The sequence below is a fragment of the Anastrepha ludens genome, chromosome X, assembly GCF_028408465.1.
Source record: "Anastrepha ludens isolate Willacy chromosome X, idAnaLude1.1, whole genome shotgun sequence".
Classification (NCBI taxonomy): Eukaryota; Metazoa; Arthropoda; class Insecta; order Diptera; family Tephritidae; genus Anastrepha; species Anastrepha ludens.
The window spans coordinates 15,179,410-15,200,752 of record NC_071503.1 but is presented as its reverse complement, the minus strand read 5'-3'; the positions used below and the strand labels follow the sequence as shown (position 1 = coordinate 15,200,752).

Here is a 21,343-nt window from a genome sequence, read left to right as displayed (position 1 = left end):
ATTCGGAGCAAAAAAATTCAAAGACTGAGAAGTAGGTGCATTTTTAACGACATGCGAGCACATGTTAACAAAAACAGAGTTAATTGTAAATTTTATAATAATTTTCCAATCAATTTACATACATGATAAATATACTTTGGAGTAGGTACGTTTTACAATACTAACCAATAGTTTTAAAGAATTTCATCATTGTATGACTCAGTTGACGGTCGTTGTTGCTCCTGTTGTTTCCCAAGAATCCATGAACAACTTTTTGGAAAGCTTTCCAAGTTTTAGCTTCGGAACTGTCAAGGCATTGTTGAAATTCTGTGTCCGTAAACAATTTCTTTATCTGTGGACCGACGAATATACCCGCTTTGATTTTCTCTGTTGACAATCTTAGGAACTTGGTTTTCAAGTATTTAAGGGCTGTGTTTTCCGGTTTTTTTGCCAAAGCTTTCACAAAATTTTTCATTAGCCCAAGTTTTATATGCAAAGGGGGGGAAAAAATTCTCAACAAGTGCTTTTTTGATAACGTTGCTTTTCCCACGACATGCTCCACACGCTTCGGCCAAACTTGTTGAGTGAAATGTTTGTCATCCGCTCTGCTATCCCAAAGACGCAAAACGCAACTGTATTTGGTATAGCCACCCTGCAGATCAGTAAGTAGAGCGATAACTTTCAAGTCACAGTATATTTTCCAGTTATACGAACTGTAGTCAATTAATGGAAGTAGCTCTTTCATTGTCTCATAAGTTTCTTTGATATTCGTAGACATAAATGGTTTAATGCTCTCTGATTAATTGGCTCTGCCTTCTGACTCGATGTGCTTGGGGAACTGCTGACATTCGAAATCGAAGCTGTTATTCCTTGATAACTGAGGGACTCTGCGTTTGGAGTCCACGTTTTCTCCATACTTTTTGCTCGTAAACCAAAATATTGCTCGTAAGCTGCTAATATATGCATGGTCAGCTTTTTTCGAGTACTTTATTTGAAGATATATAAACCACAAATAAAACAGAATTTATCTGGTGCGTGCTTGCACATTTCTTATAACACAGATATAAACAAAGAAAAACAACGTAAGTTCTGCTCTAGTGCAAGGCGCAATCTCAACTGCCCGACCGCCTCACGGACTTACGAAAGGGAGCCTGTATAATTTCATCATCTTATTATTCTATTGCTCTCTTTCTTTCACTTATGTATTCCGCGCCTTACGACCAGACCTTACTCGACAACAGAGTCCGTCTCTTTTCCTCTGTCGTCGTGCACAAATTTATACTTGCAGAAATATGGCGCCACCGAAAAATATATACAGACGTACAATGGTCATACCTCTTATTTAGCTGGAATTGGTACAATGGGCAAATAAGCCTTTTCTGCGACACAATACTATACTATTTGTATAAAATAAATATTGTTTTTAATTATAGTGAGCCTAAGAACAGTTATTTTGCGTGACTCAATACGCAGGCTCGCATGATTTACTTTTGTTCGAAACCGTATTGTATACATCAAAAGGATATACGACAGACGATGAAATTGTCTTCATTCACATAATATGTTATAACTTCTACAATTTTTCGTCGATTCAGACAAACTTAGGCTTAAAATTTAGGTGAGAAAATTGTCTTTCAGAAAACCTAACTTATGCCAATACAAAACATTTTTTGTTCCATAAAAAAGTTAATAAACTTTGATAATTTAGTTAAAAACGTCAAAATGCCTTTTTTTAACTTTCAACAGCTGTTTTGCAAAAACTACGACTTCCATTGACACGAGTTATATATTTTCATGTAGGTTATATGTCTGCCTTTCGAATTTTATGCACTTCAAAGAAATGGCGCGCACTGTTTTCGATATTGCAGGTAATAACTGCACTATTGCCCGAAAAACAGGGTTTTTGGGAATATCTCGGAAACCGTTCTTTGAAAAAAAAAAATTAAATTAATTTTTGGTTTCAGCGACCTTAAATTAGTTTAAAAAACGCTTTTTGGTCGAGGACCATTTTTGAAAGTGAAAAATTGTAAACTAGTGTTATTAAAGCAGAATGAAACCTAGTATTTTACTTTTAAATTAAAGGAAGAAAGAGTATTCATAATAAAGACGAAATTACGCAGGAAATTATTGGAATTAGGTTATGAAGTGACAAATATTTAAAGTATTATGCAAAAAGGCACCAAGAAACAGCTGCCTTTGTTCTCATTGGAGATGAAGTAAGGAGCAAATAATACCTGTAAAGAAATTTATTGAATAAATAAAGGTTTGAACTGCCTCATCAAAAGAACACAATTCCACAATATACAAATTGTCAAAAATACAGGTAGACTAAAAACGATTGCACAAAAACTCCAGTTTGTGTAAAATGCAGAGGTAATCACAAAACTATAGATTGTGTGAAAGCTGCAGCAACATAAAATGTGCCCTTTGCGGAGGCAAGCACACAGCGAGCTACAAGGATGCGGAGTGTACAAAGCATGCAAAATCAAGTAATACTCAGAGCAGCGCAACAAAGAATTGAATGTTGATAAACAGCAAAACTCTTTAAACCGGCAAATTGATTCACATTATGTCAAAACGACAATGTCATATGTCCAAGTTACATCTCAAAAACTACCAACGGGCGTGATAAATTCTGAAACAACATCAAATGACGACATCAAATAATTAAAGGAAATAATGAAGCAGGTTTTCACACAAATGTCAAATATAATGAATATTATGATATTGCTCGTTAACAAAACAGATGGAAAGCACAAGTAAACTGAAAATAATCGGTTGCAATGAAAACGGCTTGGCGCCAACATTTGAAGGAACTGTAGTGCGATTCACTAACACATTTTGACAATATTCGCATTGTTATCTTTCCTTAACGACAATTTTAACGATTTTGCTATTCGGAAAGCCAAATCGACAAGAAAAAATTAGCTGTTTGATTAACATGTAGATTATCTCAAACTAAACAACAACAACTATTTTGTGGTCCAATTAAACGAGAAAAAAGAATTAGTAGTTTAAATAAAAATTTTGAAATTACATTAATAAAAACTTGTTAAAAAAACGGCTTATCGCGTGGAGAGGAGGTAATGAAACCGCAAACAGTGAATCGACGTTTGCTCCGGGATGTGACCAATCCTTTCCATTTGGCTGCAGGGGAGTTCTAAAAATATTCCGGTTAAGTCCAGACTTGACTCTTATCATTGCTTGCTTGAGTTTTGATAAACCATCTACGGTGAGGTAATTTACCCATAAAAACTCCTGCTCCTCACATGTATTTTCCTTCCTGATCTTGGGAATCTGAGAGTACAGCTGCTCTGATATTGTGATGCTAAGAGTACAGATGCGCAGATGCATTCTGCTAAGTTCTCCAAATCATCATACACCAAACAAAGCAATTTAGTCAGTAAAACACCACAAAGTTCTGCGTATAACTTAACTCCTACTCACGAATGGTCCACGACGCTGGCAGAGAAGCATCCCAACTATTAATTATACATCCATCTCTCGTTTTACACGTTTTGTTTTACACTATTTTAACACGGTTCACTATAAAACTTTTTAACACGAAATTTTCGTACTTGCATGAACCTCAAAACACAAAATGTTTTTCTAAACAAAACATAATTCTTAAAAGAATGTCTTATTAAAAACAAATTCATTTAACTTAAGAGCAATAAGTACATTTTAGAACTAATCCAGTCCAACTGTGCATTAAAATTTCAACGAAATGTTTAGGTTGCATCTAGCTATCGGATTTTAAATTTAAATAAAACAACGAAAATTCAAATTGATTGAGTAACTTTTATTATTTTTTCTGCAGACATTTGCAATCAGCCACAACTGCGCCAAAATTCGGCCATCCGTAAACACAAATTTTGAATGACTAGCTAAAGGACTTCGGTCCGTGTCTCGTAAATAACTTTGGTAATGTTGGCTTCCAATGCCTCAATCGGAGCTGGTTTATCCACAAAGCATTTAAACTTTTCCATATGTATGCCGACAATTAAAAGTCCAAAGGTGTGATATCACACGATTTAGTTCGCCAATCCACTGGTCCGACGCCAGAGATAAATTGCTCACCGAAAGGATGACGCAGTAAATCCATTGTTTCACGGGCTGTATGGAAAATAGCAATTTCCGGCATTGAAAAGTCATTCATCATGGCACGATAGCGTTCGCCTTTCATGTTACATTAGCGCCAGCCTGGTCTTTGAAGATCAATGCCATCGCAGGGCATAGGGCGCACCAAGCGGTGGTTTTCAATGGATGTAATGGCTGTTTTTGATTCGCTTCGGGTTGCTCTTCATTCCAAATGCGGCAATTTTGCTTATTGACGTAGTTATTAAGCCAAAAACGTAGGACAATTATGTACATCGTAAGTTGGCCTTAGCGCGCGATGAACACTTTTCACATAGCGTCACTTTCATAATACAATTGTAGGATTTGTAAACGTTGTAAACGTTTTTTCTATTATGAAATGTCACTGAATACTAAAAAAATTATGTAATTAGTTTAGCAGGAGTCACGCGTGATGTGTCAAAAAACCCCTATTGAAAAAAGTACCTCCAATCTGATCACCCTTTATAGTAGAAGCTCAAGACTTGAACATACTCGTAACCTGCGACATTAAAAAAATGTTACCTCGATACTTCCAACGTTTTTTGTTTTGTCTTTCTCTTTTGCTCTTTTCACGTCATTCTGGTATTGACGATGTCATTCTGGTAATGACATTTTTTTAGTTGAATCAGCTGACTCAGAATATGGGGGAAGTACCGTCTAATTAATTTGCTGATGAAATGACAGTTTTGCATTAACTTGTGCATGGTGTGGTCTCATAATGGCGAAGCGAATATTTACGCTGTCTATAAATACAATACTGTCCAATAACAGTCCATAAAGAAGTTTTTTACGCGATTCGAATCCGCCAAACAAAGGCCAAACACATACCAATTACAAATGATATGCTAAAAGAGAAAACCGAGTTATTACATGCCAAAGTTCAGGAAAAGCCTGGAGGTTTCGACGCTAGCAGTGGTTGGGTTGCAAAATTAAAAACGGGGCATGGAATACGATGGCAAAAAATTTGCAGAGAAAATTATCAAATAAGAGTACCTACATCGACCCATTTTTGGACAAATTTAACAAAACTATTATGTTTCAAAAGTAAAAATAATGGTTGTTGGAAAATCGGGGAATCCGCGTTCATTAAAAAATTTTACTGATTGTTGTGTACAAAGTAAATAAAAGTGCTTGGATGACTTAAGCTTTATTTCAAGAATATTTTCACAGAACATTGGCTCCAGAGGTATGTTCATTTTTTGTCAAAACAAAGAATCCTCTTTTAATCAAAAGTTGCTTAAATAAACAGGTAAAATAATCCCATTGTGCGGAAAATCTTCTGGAAAAATTACTGCAGTCCACCAAAAGAGCAAGCAAATTCGATAAAACTTGCGTCAAAACCAAATTCTAGCGAACCTAGTGAAAGACTTGGTTGATAGTTAAAGACTTGCTTGTCTTTGAAAAGATATAAAAATTTATTTTTATGAATTTAATTTTAGAGTATTAATGTTAGTTCCTTGGCGCCTTTGTCTCCGCTTCTCTTTTCATAATCTTTGCTGGTTTCCTTTGTCTTCTCTTTATCTTTGTTTTTTTCTTTCTCCTTTTCCTTCACCTTCTCCTTTTCTTTGTCCTTATCTTTGTTGTACTTGGCACTGTGTTTAGGTTTATCTTTTGCATTCTTGTCTTTATCTTTATCTGCATCCTTATCCGATTTATGATCTTTGTCTTCCTCATGGTTGTTAAGTTGTTGTTCCGCATGAGTTTTGGTTCTTGGTATTGGTTGGTGAACTGGCCACTGTTACCTCGTGTTCTTTTCTAATTTTTATTGTTTCTATTCACGTCGTAGTAGTGGTTTTGATGCTGAGTTGGTTGCCTGAATGTTGTGTTTTCAGACGTTGTGTCCTGGCCTCTGGTTTTGGTAATTGTGATGGCGGCTGGTTATAGTTGTATTTCTGCTGATACATGGGACGTCTCTGGTGATGTTGTTTCTCATAGTAGTGTTTATTGTTGGTTGGATGAATGTTCTGTTGTGCATAGCCTAGACGTAACTTTCGATGTTCGTCTTCGTGTTCTATGGTACGGGCTACTGCAAATGCATGCTCTAAATCCCTTATAAGATTTCTGTATAGGGTGGAACTGATATATACCTTATTTATTCCATCCTTAAACATTCTTAGCGCTTCTTGTGTTGCCTCGTCAGTCATAACTTTAATCACTTCTTGGCTATGACCAGACATAGATATTTTTGACGTGATTTATTCACGCTGTCATGGAATTAACTTAAATTGTGTTTACTTTGTGTGATTCTCGTCATCTCGTCCTGCAACACATATAAAGGCCGTTGATCAGCATAAGTATAGGCCAATCTATTCCTGATTGCATCAATATTAAATATTGTGTTATGGTTGGTCAACACGTCAGCTGCTGCACCTTGTTTTTTAGTTTTTGTAATTGATAGAGCTTCTCCGTATCTGTCGGAATTCCTATGATTACTAATTCTATAAGTAAGTCTAGAAACATCTTCCCTCCATACGCGGTAGACGGAAATGTTGCCGTCAAATACCGGTAGTGCTTTAAAAACGTCCAGGTTGATATCGGTTGGATTGGTATAAGTTATGTTGACTGGTTCTAATCGTTCTGCTGCTTGTGGAATCGTTGCTGGGGTAACTTGGATCTGATATATCCGGGCTCTTAATGTTGCATTTTCTGCTTGGATACTCTGAAGCATTACTTGCAAATTTCCCATCTGCTGAATCATGGTGTTCACGTCGATTTGTTCCATAACGTCAATGGTGTCCAAATTTCTTCGTTTAATACGTTTCTCCAAACATTTTCTCATCTGCTCCTTTCTATGAGAATTAGATTACTGTTTTTATTTTTTTAATAGAAGAAACTCGAATAGTTCCTTCCTTTCCTTACAGCCTTTATTTTTTTACATAAGATTTTGTCCTTTATTATGAAGGATTACGTATGTATGTCCTTACTGCGACAAGGATGACTATTTTTTGCTCCGATCACTGGAGCATTAAAGTATGTGATACTCCTGGCAGGATCGCCAGTTACAGACTTGGTTGATAGTTAAAGACTTGCTTGTCTTTGAAAAAATATAAAATTTATTTTTTTGAATTTAATTTTAAGGTAGTTCTTAACACTATGTTAGTACTGGATTGACTGCCAACATATTTGACAGTCGTATTTATACTTATACCTCATCTTACTGTTTCAGGTACACGACTTGTAGTTTTCTTTGTTTGCTGTTTAGGAAAAACATATTCATCTCTTGTTGGAGTTTACTCCTTAAGAAACGATATATAAGGCCCATGGTATGAAAAATATGGGTAGTAAAATCGTGTGAATCACCGGAAGTGTACGCTGACGGAAGTGACGCGTTGCCCTTTTTCTATATTCTAGTGATAAAAAGCACTGCCTACCTTGTGGCGCTACTTTGTTGGTGCAAACTTGTAGGAAATATATTTTCGTTGTGGGTGCTAATTTCTAGTGAGAAAAAGCACTGCATACCTTGTGGCGCTTGTTTGTTGGTGCAAACTTGTAGGAAATATATTTTCCTTGTGGGTGCGAATTTCTAGTCAGAAAAGGCACTGCATATCTTGTGGCGCTTGGTTGTTGGTGCAAACTTGTAGGAAATAAATTTTCCTTGTGGGTGCTGATTTCTAGTGAGAAAAAGCACTGCATACCTTGTGGCGCTGGTTTGTTGGTTCAAACTTGTAGGAAATATATATTTCCTTGTGGTTCCTAATTTTCAGTGAGAAATGGCACTGCATACCTTGTAGCGCTTCGTTGTTGGTTCAAACTTGTCAGAAATATATATTTCCTTGTGGTTCCTAATTTCCAGTGAGAAATAGCACTGCCTACTATGTAGCGCTTGGTTGTTGGTGCAAACTTGTAGGAAATATATATTTTCTTGTGGTTGCTAATTTCTAGTCAGAAATAACACTGCCCACATTTTGGTGCTTATTTCCGTTTCCTATCTAGTGCTTGTGCGTTCGTTGAGAACCTATATACATATACCAGTGATATCGTCTGAACCTTTGGAGGAGACTGTCTTCAAAAACCCTTATAATGGTTCATATGCCAATTACACGCCAATGAACTACCGCTTAGACATTTGTTTGAATAGATTGATGGCTCTACGTCTGAAAGCTTTAACGGTGAAATAGAGAAAAAATTGAAGGATTGTGAGAAGCTTTCTTTCGTCAATTATAAACCAATTATATTCACACTACTAGGTATATCCAGTGAAAAAGATTTAAGTACGGATCAAAAATACCTATTTGATATTTGTAGTGCTATTATAAGTGGGCATTGCAACGACAGCTTAAAAAAGAAAAACCCCAAAAGAATTGTTCATTCCAGGTGGCTTACTATAGCGAATAGAATAAATAAATTTATATTTTTCCAGTAATTTAGAAAAGGTCTTCATTTACTCCTTTTGCATATTAAATATATTTTTAAATATCACGGTAATCGTTCTTAAGGAGTAAACTCCAGTCGCGTGTCGGAGCTGACACACACACCTTTTTTGACGTGATAACGTCTTATAATTCGATTTAGCCGGCTGCACGCACGAAAAAATGTGTCGTTACCTTGCTCATTTGTCGTTACCTTGCTCATTAGTGTTACCTTGCTCATTAGTGTTACCTTGCTCATTTGTCGTTACCTTGCTCATTGCCGTTACCTTGAGTGAACTGCAAGCGAACGTGCGGAACGAACAAAGCAAACGAACGGCAACGTTCGACATCTTGCTCTCTCCTACTTAAGTGAGCGTATATACGTATGTATATGCGCATATGTACATATATAAATTCACGTATTTGTATTTGCATATGCCTTCTTATTGATTATTATTAATTTGATTTACTTGAAGAATTTAAAATAAAACCAAGTTTGTTAATAATACCTGTTGTTTTAATGTTATTATTATTAATTTTTTTATTATATATGAAGGAAAAAATGTATGGTACTATTTACCATATACCTTATAAGATATGTTGTATACTAATATATGTATATAAACATGCATATACATATACAATTTCGCGCAATTTTCAAAAAGAACAAATCTATATGTAAAGATACATACAAGTCATGTGGACATATCAAATATACGAATCTATTCCGTACGCAAGCAAATGTAAGCTAATGTGCTTGAACTGCAAGCGAGAGCGCGGAACGAACGACAAAGAGCACAATCGGACCCCGCGTTCGGCAACGTTCGACATCTGGCTCTGTCCTACTTGAGTGAGCATATATATGTATGTTTATGCGAATATGTAGGTATATAAATTCACATACTTGTATTTGCATATGCCTTCTTCCTGTGTGCATGGTAATGAACCATTTCTCTGTTGAGAATAGGACGATGATAGAAAAAGTAGGAAATGAAAGGGAGTGTTTCGAGTGAGAAGTGTCTTAAAAAAGGCAAATCGATGATGGTGCCTCTTAGTGTTGTTGACTTATTAACGTCTGATGCACAATCGAAATTGAAGATATCTTTCATATATTCCATTGCAATTCCATTTACCTCCTCCTCTATATCCATACAAAATATCTATCAAACAAATAAAATTAAAATTTTGTTTTGAAAATTGCAACCATTCCATCAATATTTTCTTATGACGTTGTCACGTTAAACTATCGTCAGTAAACCGACTTTACAGACAACCTCTTCTTTTTTTCTTACACTATGTTTACATTGTGGCATTCTTAAAATACATATGTTTATCATATGTATATCTTTTGTTATTCTTAAAATAAATATGTTTGGATTTGTTCAGCCCGGCATGATTATACTTAGAATTTACTTAACTATTTTTATTTATTATTTGTGAATGAAATCATTCCTTAACTACCTCGCGATAACGAAGCGATCACTGATCCACATTTAACACAACTTGTAACTCGTGCAACAACATTAAAAGCACTGCTACTACGCGAGCCGACTCCATGGGGTGAAGAAAGCAAAACCCTAACCCGTGCGATCTATCCAACAAGCACGGCAAGCTTCAAAAGCCCAACAACAAGCACACGTATAACCACTCTCACGTCATTCTGCTCAGCTGCAATAATTCATGAGTGGTATTCACATCAAACTACACAAAAGCGATAACGCAACTCTCCAAGTAAGCGAAATGATTCTATACAGAGCTCAGAAAAATATAAAAGCAGCCGTTAACAGTAGCAGAAAAAATCCAAGCGCTGCAGAAAACTGACGCCCTATAGTTTAAAAACGAAAGCCTCCCCCGGTTTACATACAAAGTGTAGAATGCATTGGTAAGTTAATGCAGACACTAAGCACCATTCCAGATTGCAAATATGAACTTAAAGCTTTGAATAAAAATTAAGTTAAATTACAGCCACTCGACTCACACAATTTTACTGTAATCATTAAATTACACTGGTTTACACCAAAAGTGGCACTCGACCAAAAGACGTTTTTTAAACTAATTTGAGGTCGCTGAAACCAAAATTTAATTTAATTTTTTTTTCAAAGAACGGTTTCCGAGATATTCCCAAAAAACCTGGTTTTTGGGCAATAGTGCAGTTATTACCTGCAATCTCGAAAACAGTGCGCGCCATTTCTTTGAAGTGCATACATTTCGAAAGGCACACATATAACCTACATGACAATATATAGTTCGTGTCAATGGAAGTCGTAGTATTCGCAAAACAGCTGTTGAAAGTTAAAAAAAGGCATTTTTGACGTTTTTTACTAAATTATCAAAGTTTAGTAACTTTTTTCTGGAACAAAAAATTTTTTATATCGACAAAAGATAGGTTTTCTGAAATACAATTGTCTTACCTACATTTTAAGCCTAAGTTTGTCTGAATCGACGAAAAATTATAGAAGTTATGACCCATAAAGTCAACACGTGTGATTTTGCAGCTTTTGACTTGGCTATGTTTGAGGTCGAAAATACGTTTTTACTCTCAAACTTCTTCTTTTATGTTGCACGGAATCTTGACGAAGTTGCATCCAGCAGTAGTCGCTCATCATTCCGTGATCCCTTTTCAATCGTAGCAATATCTTGATGAAATCGCTCGCTTTGTTCATCACTTTCAGCCCCAAATTCGGAGGAAAAAAATCCAAAGACTGAGAAGTAGATGCATTTTTAACGACATGCGAGCACATGTTAACAAAAACAGAGTTAATTGTAAATTTTACAATAATTTTCCAATCAATTTACATACATGATAAATATATTTTGGAGTATGTACGTTTTACAATACTAACCAATAGTTTTAAAGAATTTCATCATTGTATAACTCAATTGACGGTCGTTGTTGCTCCTGTTGTTTCCCAAGATTCCATGAACAACATTTTGGAAAGCTTTCCAAGTTTTAGCTTCGGAACTGTCAAGGCATTGTTGAAATTCTGTGTCCGTAAGCAATTTCTTTATCTATGGACCGACGAATATACCCGCTTTGATTTTCTCTGTTGACAATCTTAGGAACTTGGTTTTCAAGTATTTAAGGGCTGTGTTTTCCGGTTTTTTTGCCAAAGCTTTCACAAAATTCTTCATTAGCCCAAGTTTTATATGCAAAGGGGGGGGAAAAAATTCTTAACAAGTGCTTTTTTGATAACGTTGTTTTTTCCCACGACATGCTCCACACGCTTCGGCCAAACTTGTTGAGTGAAATATTTGTCATCCGGTCTGCTATCCCAAAGACGCAAAACACAACTGTATTTGGTATAGCCACCCTGCAGATCAGTAAGTAGAGCGACAACTTTCAAGTCACAGTATATTTTCCAGTTATACGAACTGTAGTCAATTAATGGAAGTAGCTCTTTCATTGTCTCATAAGTTTCTTTGATATTCGTAGACATAAATGGTTTAATGCTCTCTGATTAATTGGCTCTGCCATCTGACTCGATGTGCTTGGGGAACTGCTGACATTCGAAATCGAAGCTGTTATTCCTTGATAACTGAGGGACTCTGCTTTTGGTGTTGGTGGTTCACGTTTGGAGTCCACGTTTTCTCCATACTTTTTGCTCGTAAACCAAAATATTGCTCGCAAGCTGCTAATATATGCGTGGTCAGCTTTTTTCGAGCACTTTATTTGAAGATATATAAACCTCAAATAAAACAGAATTTATCTGGTGCGTGCTTGCACATTTCTTATAACACAGATATAAACAAAGAAAAAGAAAGTAAGTTCTGCTCTAGTGCAAGGCGCAATCTCAACTGCCCGACCGCCTGACGGACTTACGAAAGGGAGCCTGTATAATTTCATCATCTCATTATTCTATTGCTCTCTTTCTTTCACTTATGTATTCCGCGCCTTACGACCAGACCTTACTCGACAACAGAGTCCGTCTCTTTTCCTCTGTCGTCGTGCACAAATTTGTACTTGCAGAAATAAACATTTATTTTTATGAATTTAATTTTAGAGTAGGTCTTAACACTATTCTAATACTGGAATGACTACCAATATATTTGACTACCAATCGTGCACAAATTTATACTTGCAGAAATAAACATTTATTTTTATGAATTTAATTTTAGAGTAGGTCTTAACACTATTCTAATACTGGAATGACTACCAATATATTTGACAGTCGTATTTATACTTATACCTCATCTTACTGTTTCAGGTACACGACTTGTATATTAGTTTCTTTGTAGCTGTTTAAGAAAAACATGTTCATCTCTTGTTTTTCTTACAATATGTTTACGTTTTGATATTCTTAAAATACATATGTTTATCTTTTGTTATTCTTAAAATACATATGTTTGGATTTGTTCAGGCCCACCTTATTATACTTATAATTTACTTAACTAGTTTTATTTATTATTTGTGAATGAAATCCTTCCTTAATTCTCCCCTTCCTAAATTAAATCGTCCCGATTTATACCGAATTAATGTTAGTTCCTTGGCGCCTTTGTCTCCACTACTCTTTTCATAATCTTTGCTGGTTTCCTTTGTCTTCTCTTTATCTTTGTTTTTTTCTTTCTCCTTTTCCTTCACCTTCTCCTTTTCTTTGTCCTTATCTTTGTTGTACTTGGCACTGTGTTTCGGTTTATCTTTTGCATTCTTGTCTTTATCTTTATCTGCATCCTTATCCGATTTATGATCTTTGTCTTCCTCATGGTTGTTAAGTTGTTGTTCCGCATGAGTTTTGGTTGTTGGTATTGGTTGGTGAACTGGTCACTGTTACCTCTTGTTCTTTTCTAATTTTTATTGTTTCTATTCACGTCGTAGTAGTTGTTCTGATGCTGAGTTGGTTGCCTGAATGTTGTGTTTCCAGACGTTGTGTCCTGGCCTCTGGTTTTGGTAATTGTGATGGCGGCTGGTTATAGTTGTATTTCTGCTGATACATGGGACTTCTCTGATGATGTTGTTTCTCATAGTAGTGTTTATTGTTGGTTGGATGAATGTTCTGTTGTGCATAGCCTAGACGTAACTTTCGATGTTCGTCTTCGTGTTCTATGGTACGGGCTACTGCAAATGCATGCTCTAAATCCCTTATAGGATTTCTGTATAGCGTGGAACGGATATATGCCTTATTTATTCCATCCTTAAACATTCTCACCGCTTCTTGTGTTGCCTCGTCAGTCATAACTTTAATCACTTCTTGGCTATGACCAGACGGTGATATTTTTGACGTGATTTATTCACGTTGTCATGGAATTAACTTAAATTGTGTTTACTTTGTGTGAGTCTCTTCATCTCGTCCTGCAACACATATAAAGGCCGTTGATCAGCAGAGGTATAGTCCAATCTATTCCTGATTGCATCAATATTAAATATTGTGTTATGGTTGGTCAACACGTCAGCTGCTGCACCTTGTATTTTAGTTTTTGTAATTGATAGAGCTTCTCCGTATCTGTCGGAATTCCTATGATTACTAATTCCATAAGTAAGTCTAGAGACATCTTCCCTCCATACGCGGTAGACGGAAATGTTGCCGTCAAATACCAGTAGTGCTTTAAAAACGTCCAGGTTGATATCGGTTGGATTGGTATAAGTTATGTTGACTGGTTCTAATCGTTCTGCTGCTTGTGGAATCGTTGCTGGGGTAACTTGGATCTGATATATCCGGGCTCTTAATGTTGCATTTTCTGCTTGGATACTCTGAAGCATTACTTGCAAATTTCCCATCTGCTGAATCATGGTGTTCACGTCGATTTGTTCCATAACGTCAATGGTGTCCAAATTTCTTCGTTTAATACGTTTCTCCAAACATTTTCTCATCTGCTCCTTTCTATGAGAATTAGATCACTGTTTTTATTTTTTTAATAGAAGAAACTCGAATAGTTCCTTCCTTTCCTTACAGCCTTTATTTTTTTACATAAGATTTTGTCCTTTATTATGAAGGATTACGTATGTATGTCCTTACTGCGACAAGGATGACTATTTTTTGCTCCGATCACTGGAGCATTAAAGTATATGATACTCCTGGCAGGATCGCCAGTTACAGACTTGGTTGATAGTTAAAGACTTGCTTGTCTTTGAAAAAATATAAAATTTATTTTTTTGAATTTAATTTTAGGGTAGTTCTTAACACTATGTTAGTACTAGATTGACTGATAACATATTTGACAGTCGTATTTATACTTATACCTCATCTTACTGTTTCAGGTACACGACTTGTAGTTTTCTTTGTTTGCTGTTTAGGAAAAACATATTCATCTCTTGTTGGAGTTTACTCCTTAAGAAACGATATATAAGGCCCATGGTATGAAAAATATGGGTAGTAAAATCGTGTGAATCACCGGAAGTGTACGCTGACGGAAGTGACGCGTTGCCCTTTTTCTATATTCTAGTGATAAAAAGCACTGCCTACCTTGTGGCGCTACTTTGTTGGTGCAAACTGGTAGGAAATATATTTTCGTTGTGGGTGCTAATTTCTAGCGAGAAAAAGCACTGCATACCTTGTGGCGCTTGTTTGTTGGTGCAAACTTGTAGGAAATATATTTTCCTTGTGGGTGCGAATTTCTAGTCAGAAAAGGCACTGTATATCTTGTGGCGCTTGGTTGTTGGTGCAAACTTGTAGGAAATAAATTTTCCTTGTGGGTGCTGATTTCTAGTGAGAAAAAGCAGTGCATACCTTGTGGCGCTGGTTTGTTGGTGCAAACTTGTAGGAAATATATATTTCCTTGTGGTTCCTAATTTTCAGTGAGAAATAGCACTGCATACCTTGTAGCGCTTCGTTGTTGGCTCAAACTTGTCAGAAATATATATTTCCTTGTGGTTCCTAATTTTCAGTGAGAAATAGCACTGCATACCTTGTAGCGCTTCGTTGTTGGCTCAAACTTGTCAGAAATATATATTTCCTTGTGGTTCCTAATTTCCAGTGAGAAATAGCACTGCCTGCCATGTAGCGCTTGGTTGTTGGTGCAAACTTGTAGGAAATAAATTTTCCTTGTGGGTGCTGATTTCTAGTGAGAAAAAGCAGTGCATACCTTGTGGCGCTGGTTTGTTGGTGCAAACTTGTAGGAAATATATATTTCCTTGTGGTTCCTAATTTTCAGTGAGAAATAGCACTGCATACCTTGTAGCGCTTCGTTGTTGGCTCAAACTTGTCAGAAATATATATTTCCTTGTGGTTCCTAATTTTCAGTGAGAAATAGCACTGCATACCATGTAGCGCTTGGTTGTTGGTGCAAACTTGTAGGAAATATATATTTCCTTGTGGTTGCCAATTTCTAGTCAGAAATAACACTGCCCACATTTTGGTGCTTATTTCCGTTTCCTATCTAGTGCTTGTGCGTTCGTTGAGAACCTATATACATATACCAGTGATATCGTCTGAACCTTTGGAGGAGACTGTCTTCAAAAACCCTTATAATGGTTCATATGCCAATTACACGCCAATGAACTACCGCTTAGACATTTGTTTGAATAGATTGATGGCTCTACGTCTGAAAGCTTTAACGGTGAAATAGAGAAAAAATTGAAGGATTGTGAGAAGCTTTCTTTCGTCAATTATAAACCAATTATATTCACACTACTAGATATATCCAGTGAAAAAGATTTAAGTACGGATCAAAAATACCTATTTGATATTTGTAGTGCTATTATAAGTGGACATTGCAACGACAGCTTAAAAAAGAAAAACCCCAAAAAAATTGTTCACTCCAGGTGGCTTACTATAGCGAATAGAATAAATAAATTTATATTTTTCCAGTAATTTGATTTACTTGAAGAATTTAAAATAAAACCAAGTTTGTTAACAATACCTGTTGTTTTAATGTTATTATTATTATTTTTTTATTATATATGAAGGAAAAAATGGTTGGTAATATTTACCATATACCTAATAAGATATGTTGTATACTAATATATGTATATAAACATGCATATACATATACAATTTCGCGCAATTTTCAAAAAGAACAAATCTATATGTAAAGATACATACAAGTCATGTGAACATATCAAATATACGAATCTATTCCGTACGCAAGCAAATGTAAGCTAATGTGCTTGAACTGCAAGCGAGAGCGCGGAACGAACGACAAAGAGCACAATCGGACCCCGCGTTCGGCAACGTTCGACATCTGGCTCTGTTCTACTTGAGTGAGCATATATATGTATGTATATGCGAATATGTAGGTATATAAATTCACATACTTGTATTTGCATATGCCTTCTTCCTGTGTGCATGGTAATGAACCATTTCTCTGTTGAGAATAGGACGATGATAGAAAAAGTAGGAAATGAAAGGGAGTGTTTCGAGTGAGAAGTGTCTTAAAAAAGGCAAATCGATGATGGTGCCTCTTAGTGTTGTTGACTTATTAACGTCTGATGCACAATCGAAATTGAAGATATCTTTCATATATTCCATTGCAATTCCATTTACCTCCTCCTCTATATCCATACAAAATATCTATCAAACAAATAAAATTAAAATTTTGTTTTGAAAATTGCAACCATTCCATCAATATTTTCTTATGACGTTGTCACGTTAAACTATCGTCAGTAAACCGACTTTACAGACAACCTCTTCTTTTTTTCTTACACTATGTTTACATTGTGGCATTCTTAAAATACATATGTTTATCATATGTATATCTTTTGTTATTCTTAAAATAAATATGTTTGGATTTGTTCAGCCCGGCATGATTATACTTAGAATTTACTTAACTATTTTTATTTATTATTTGTGAATGAAATCATTCCTTAACTACCTCGCGATAACGAAGCGATCACTGATCCACATTTAACACAACTTGTAACTCGTGCAACAACATTAAAAGCACTGCTACTACGCGAGCCGACTCCATGGGGTGAAGAAAGCAAAACCCTAACCCGTGCGATCTATCCAACAAGCACGGCAAGCTTCAAAAGCCCAACAACAAGCACACGTATAACCACTCTCACGTCATTCTGCTCAGCTGCAATAATTCATGAGTGGTATTCACATCAAACTACACAAAAGCGATAACGCAACTCTCCAAGTAAGCGAAATGATTCTATACAGAGCTCAGAAAAATATAAAAGCAGCCGTTAACAGTAGCAGAAAAAATCCAAGCGCTGCAGAAAACTGACGCCCTATAGTTTAAAAACGAAAGCCTCCCCCGGTTTACATACAAAGTGTAGAATGCATTGGTAAGTTAATGCAGACACTAAGCACCATTCCAGATTGCAAATATGAACTTAAAGCTTTGAATAAAAATTAAGTTAAATTACAGCCACTCGACTCACACAATTTTACTGTAATCATTAAATTACACTGGTTTACACCAAAAGTGGCACTCGACCAAAAGACGTTTTTTAAACTAATTTGAGGTCGCTGAAACCAAAATTTAATTTAATTTTTTTTTCAAAGAACGGTTTCCGAGATATTCCCAAAAAACCTGGTTTTTGGGCAATAGTGCAGTTATTACCTGCAATCTCGAAAACAGTGCGCGCCATTTCTTTGAAGTGCATACATTTCGAAAGACACATATAACCTACATGACAATATATAGTTCGTGTCAATGGAAGTCGTAGTATTCGCAAAACAGCTGTTGAAAGTTAAAAAAAGGCATTTTTGACGTTTTTTACTAAATTATCAAAGTTTAGTAACTTTTTTCTGGAACAAAAAATTTTTTATATCGACAAAAGATAGGTTTTCTGAAATACAATTGTCTTACCTACATTTTAAGCCTAAGTTTGTCTGAATCGACGAAAAATTGTAGAAGTTATGACCCATAAAGTCAACACGTGTGATTTTGCAGCTTTTGACTTGGCTATGTTTGAGGTCGAAAATACGTTTTTACTCTCAAACTTCTTCTTTTATGTTGCACGGAATCTTGACGAAGTTGCATCCAGCAGTAGTCGCTCATCATTCCGTGATCCCTTTTCAATCGTAGCAATATCTTGATGAAATCGCTCGCTTTGTTCATCACTTTCAGCCCCAAATTCGGAGGAAAAAAATCCAAAGACTGAGAAGTAGGTGCTTTTTTAACGACATGCGAGCACATGTTAACAAAAACAGAGTTAATTGTAAATTTTACAATAATTTTCCAATCAATTTACATACATGATAAATATATTTTGGAGTATGTACGTTTTACAATACTAACCAATAGTTTTAAAGAATTTCATCATTGTATAACTCAATTGACGGTCGTTGTTGCTCCTGTTGTTTCCCAAGATTCCATGAACAACTTTTTGGAAAGCTTTCCAAGTTTTAGCTTCGGAACTGTCAAGGCATTGTTGAAATTCTGTGTCCGTAAGCAATTTCTTTATCTATGGACCGACGAATATACCCGCTTTGATTTTCTCTGTTGACAATCTTAGGAACTTGGTTTTCAAGTATTTAAGGGCTGTGTTTTCCGGTTTTTTTGCCAAAGCTTTCACAAAATTCTTCATTAGCCCAAGTTTTATATGCAAAGGGGGGGAAAAAATTCTTAACAAGTGCTTTTTTGATAACGTTGTTTTTTCCCACGACATGCTCCACACGCTTCGGCCAAACTTGTTGAGTGAAATGTTTGTCATCCGGTCTGCTATCCCAAAGACGCAAAACACAACTGTATTTGGTATAGCCACCCTGCAGATCAGTAAGTAGAGCGACAACTTTCAAGTCACAGTATATTTTCCAGTTATACGAACTGTAGTCAATTAATGGAAGTAGCTCTTTCATTGTCTCATAAGTTTCTTTGATATTCGTAGACATAAATGGTTTAATGCTCTCTGATTAATTGGCGCTGCCTTCTGACTCGATGTGCTTGGGGAACTGCTGACATTCGAAATCGAAGCTGTTATTCCTTGATAACTGAGGGACTCTGCTTTTGGTGTTGGTGGTTCACGTTTGGAGTCCACGTTTTCTCCATACTTTTTGCTCGTAAACCAAAATATTGCTCGCAAGCTGCTAATATATGCGTGGTCAGCTTTTTTCGAGCACTTTATTTGAAGATATATAAACCTCAAATAAAACAGAATTTATCTGGTGCGTGCTTGCACATTTCTTATAACACAGATATAAACAAAGAAAAAGAAAGTAAGTTCTGCTCTAGTGCAAGGCGCAATCTCAACTGCCCGACCGCCTGACGGACTTACGAAAGGGAGCCTGTATAATTTCATCATCTCATTATTCTATTGCTCTCTTTCTTTCACTTATGTATTCCGCGCCTTACGACCAGACCTTACTCGACAACAGAGTCCGTCTCTTTTCCTCTGTCGTCGTGCACAAATTTGTACTTGCAGAAATAAACATTTATTTTTATGAATTTAATTTTAGAGTAGGTCTTAACACTATTCTAATACTGGAATGACTACCAATATATTTGACTACCAATCGTGCACAAATTTATACTTGCAGAAATAAACATTTATTTTTATGAATTTAATTTTAGAGTAGGTCTTAACACTATTCTAATACTGGAATGACTACCAATATATTTGACAGTCGTATTTATACTTATACCTCATCTTACTGTTTCAGGTACACGACTTGTATATTAGTTTCTTTGTAGCTGTTTAAGAAAAACATGTTCATCTCTTGTTTTTCTTACAATATGTTTACGTTTTGATATTCTTAAAATACATATGTTTATCATATGTTTATCTTTTGTTATTCTTAAAATACATATGTTTGGATTTGTTCAGGCCCACCTTATTATACTTATAATTTACTTAACTAGTTTTATTTATTATTTGTGAATGAAATCCTTCCTTAATTCTCCCCTTCCTAAATTAAATCGTCCCGATTTATACCGAATTAATGTTAGTTCCTTGGCGCCTTTGTCTCCACTACTCTTTTCATAATCTTTGCTGGTTTCCTTTGTCTTCTCTTTATCTTTGTTTTTTTCTTTCTCCTTTTCCTTCACCTTCTCCTTTTCTTTGTCCTTATCTTTGTTGTACTTGGCACTGTGTTTCGGTTTATCTTTTGCATTCTTGTCTTTATCTTTATCTGCATCCTTATCCGATTTATGATCTTTGTCTTCCTCATGGTTGTTAAGTTGTTGTTCCGCATGAGTTTTGGTTGTTGGTATTGGTTGGTGAACTGGTCACTGTTACCTCTTGTTCTTTTCTAATTTTTATTGTTTCTATTCACGTCGTAGTAGTTGTTCTGATGCTGAGTTGGTTGCCTGAATGTTGTGTTTCCAGACGTTGTGTCCTGGCCTCTGGTTTTGGTAATTGTGATGGCGGCTGGTTATAGTTGTATTTCTGCTGATACATGGGACGTCTCTGATGATGTTGTTTCTCATAGTAGTGTTTATTGTTGGTTGGATGAATGTTCTGTTGTGCATAGCCTAGACGTAACTTTCGATGTTCGTCTTCGTGTTCTATGGTACGGGCTACTGCAAATGCATGCTCTAAATCCCTTATAGGATTTCTGTATAGCGTGGAACGGATATATGCCTTATTTATTCCATCCTTAAACATTCTCACCGCTTCTTGTGTTGCCTCGTCAGTCATAACTTTAATCACTTCTTGGCTATGACCAGACGGTGATATTTTTGACGTGATTTATTCACGTTGTCATGGAATTAACTTAAATTGTGTTTACTTTGTGTGAGTCTCTTCATCTCGTCCTGCAACACATATAAAGGCCGTTGATCAGCAGAGGTATAGTCCAATCTATTCCTGATTGCATCAATATTAAATATTGTGTTATGGTTGGTCAACACGTCAGCTGCTGCACCTTGTATTTTAGTTTTTGTAATTGATAGAGCTTCTCCGTATCTGTCGGAATTCCTATGATTACTAATTCCATAAGTAAGTCTAGAGACATCTTCCCTCCATACGCGGTAGACGGAAATGTTGCCGTCAAATACCAGTAGTGCTTTAAAAACGTCCAGGTTGATATCGGTTGGATTGGTATAAGTTATGTTGACTGGTTCTAATCGTT

At 36.0% G+C, this 21,343-nt stretch overlaps 1 protein-coding gene across 1 annotated transcript in view; it reads right to left on the bottom strand.

Moving 5' to 3' along the window:
* Positions 1–5,533: 5,533 nt before the first annotated feature.
* LOC128869767 (protein starmaker-like) overlaps positions 5,534–21,343 on the bottom strand; it is a 33,715-nt gene continuing 17,905 nt past the window's right edge. The window contains exons 5-10 of the mRNA XM_054112372.1: positions 20,580–20,827; positions 20,206–20,494; positions 13,288–13,535; positions 12,914–13,202; positions 5,878–6,159; positions 5,534–5,807 (exon numbers count right to left, since the gene is read on the bottom strand). Of these exons, the coding sequence (XP_053968347.1) occupies positions 5,534–5,807; positions 5,878–6,159; positions 12,914–13,202; positions 13,288–13,535; positions 20,206–20,494; positions 20,580–20,827 (1,630 nt within the window). The remainder of the gene's footprint in view (positions 5,808–5,877; positions 6,160–12,913; positions 13,203–13,287; positions 13,536–20,205; positions 20,495–20,579; positions 20,828–21,343) is intronic.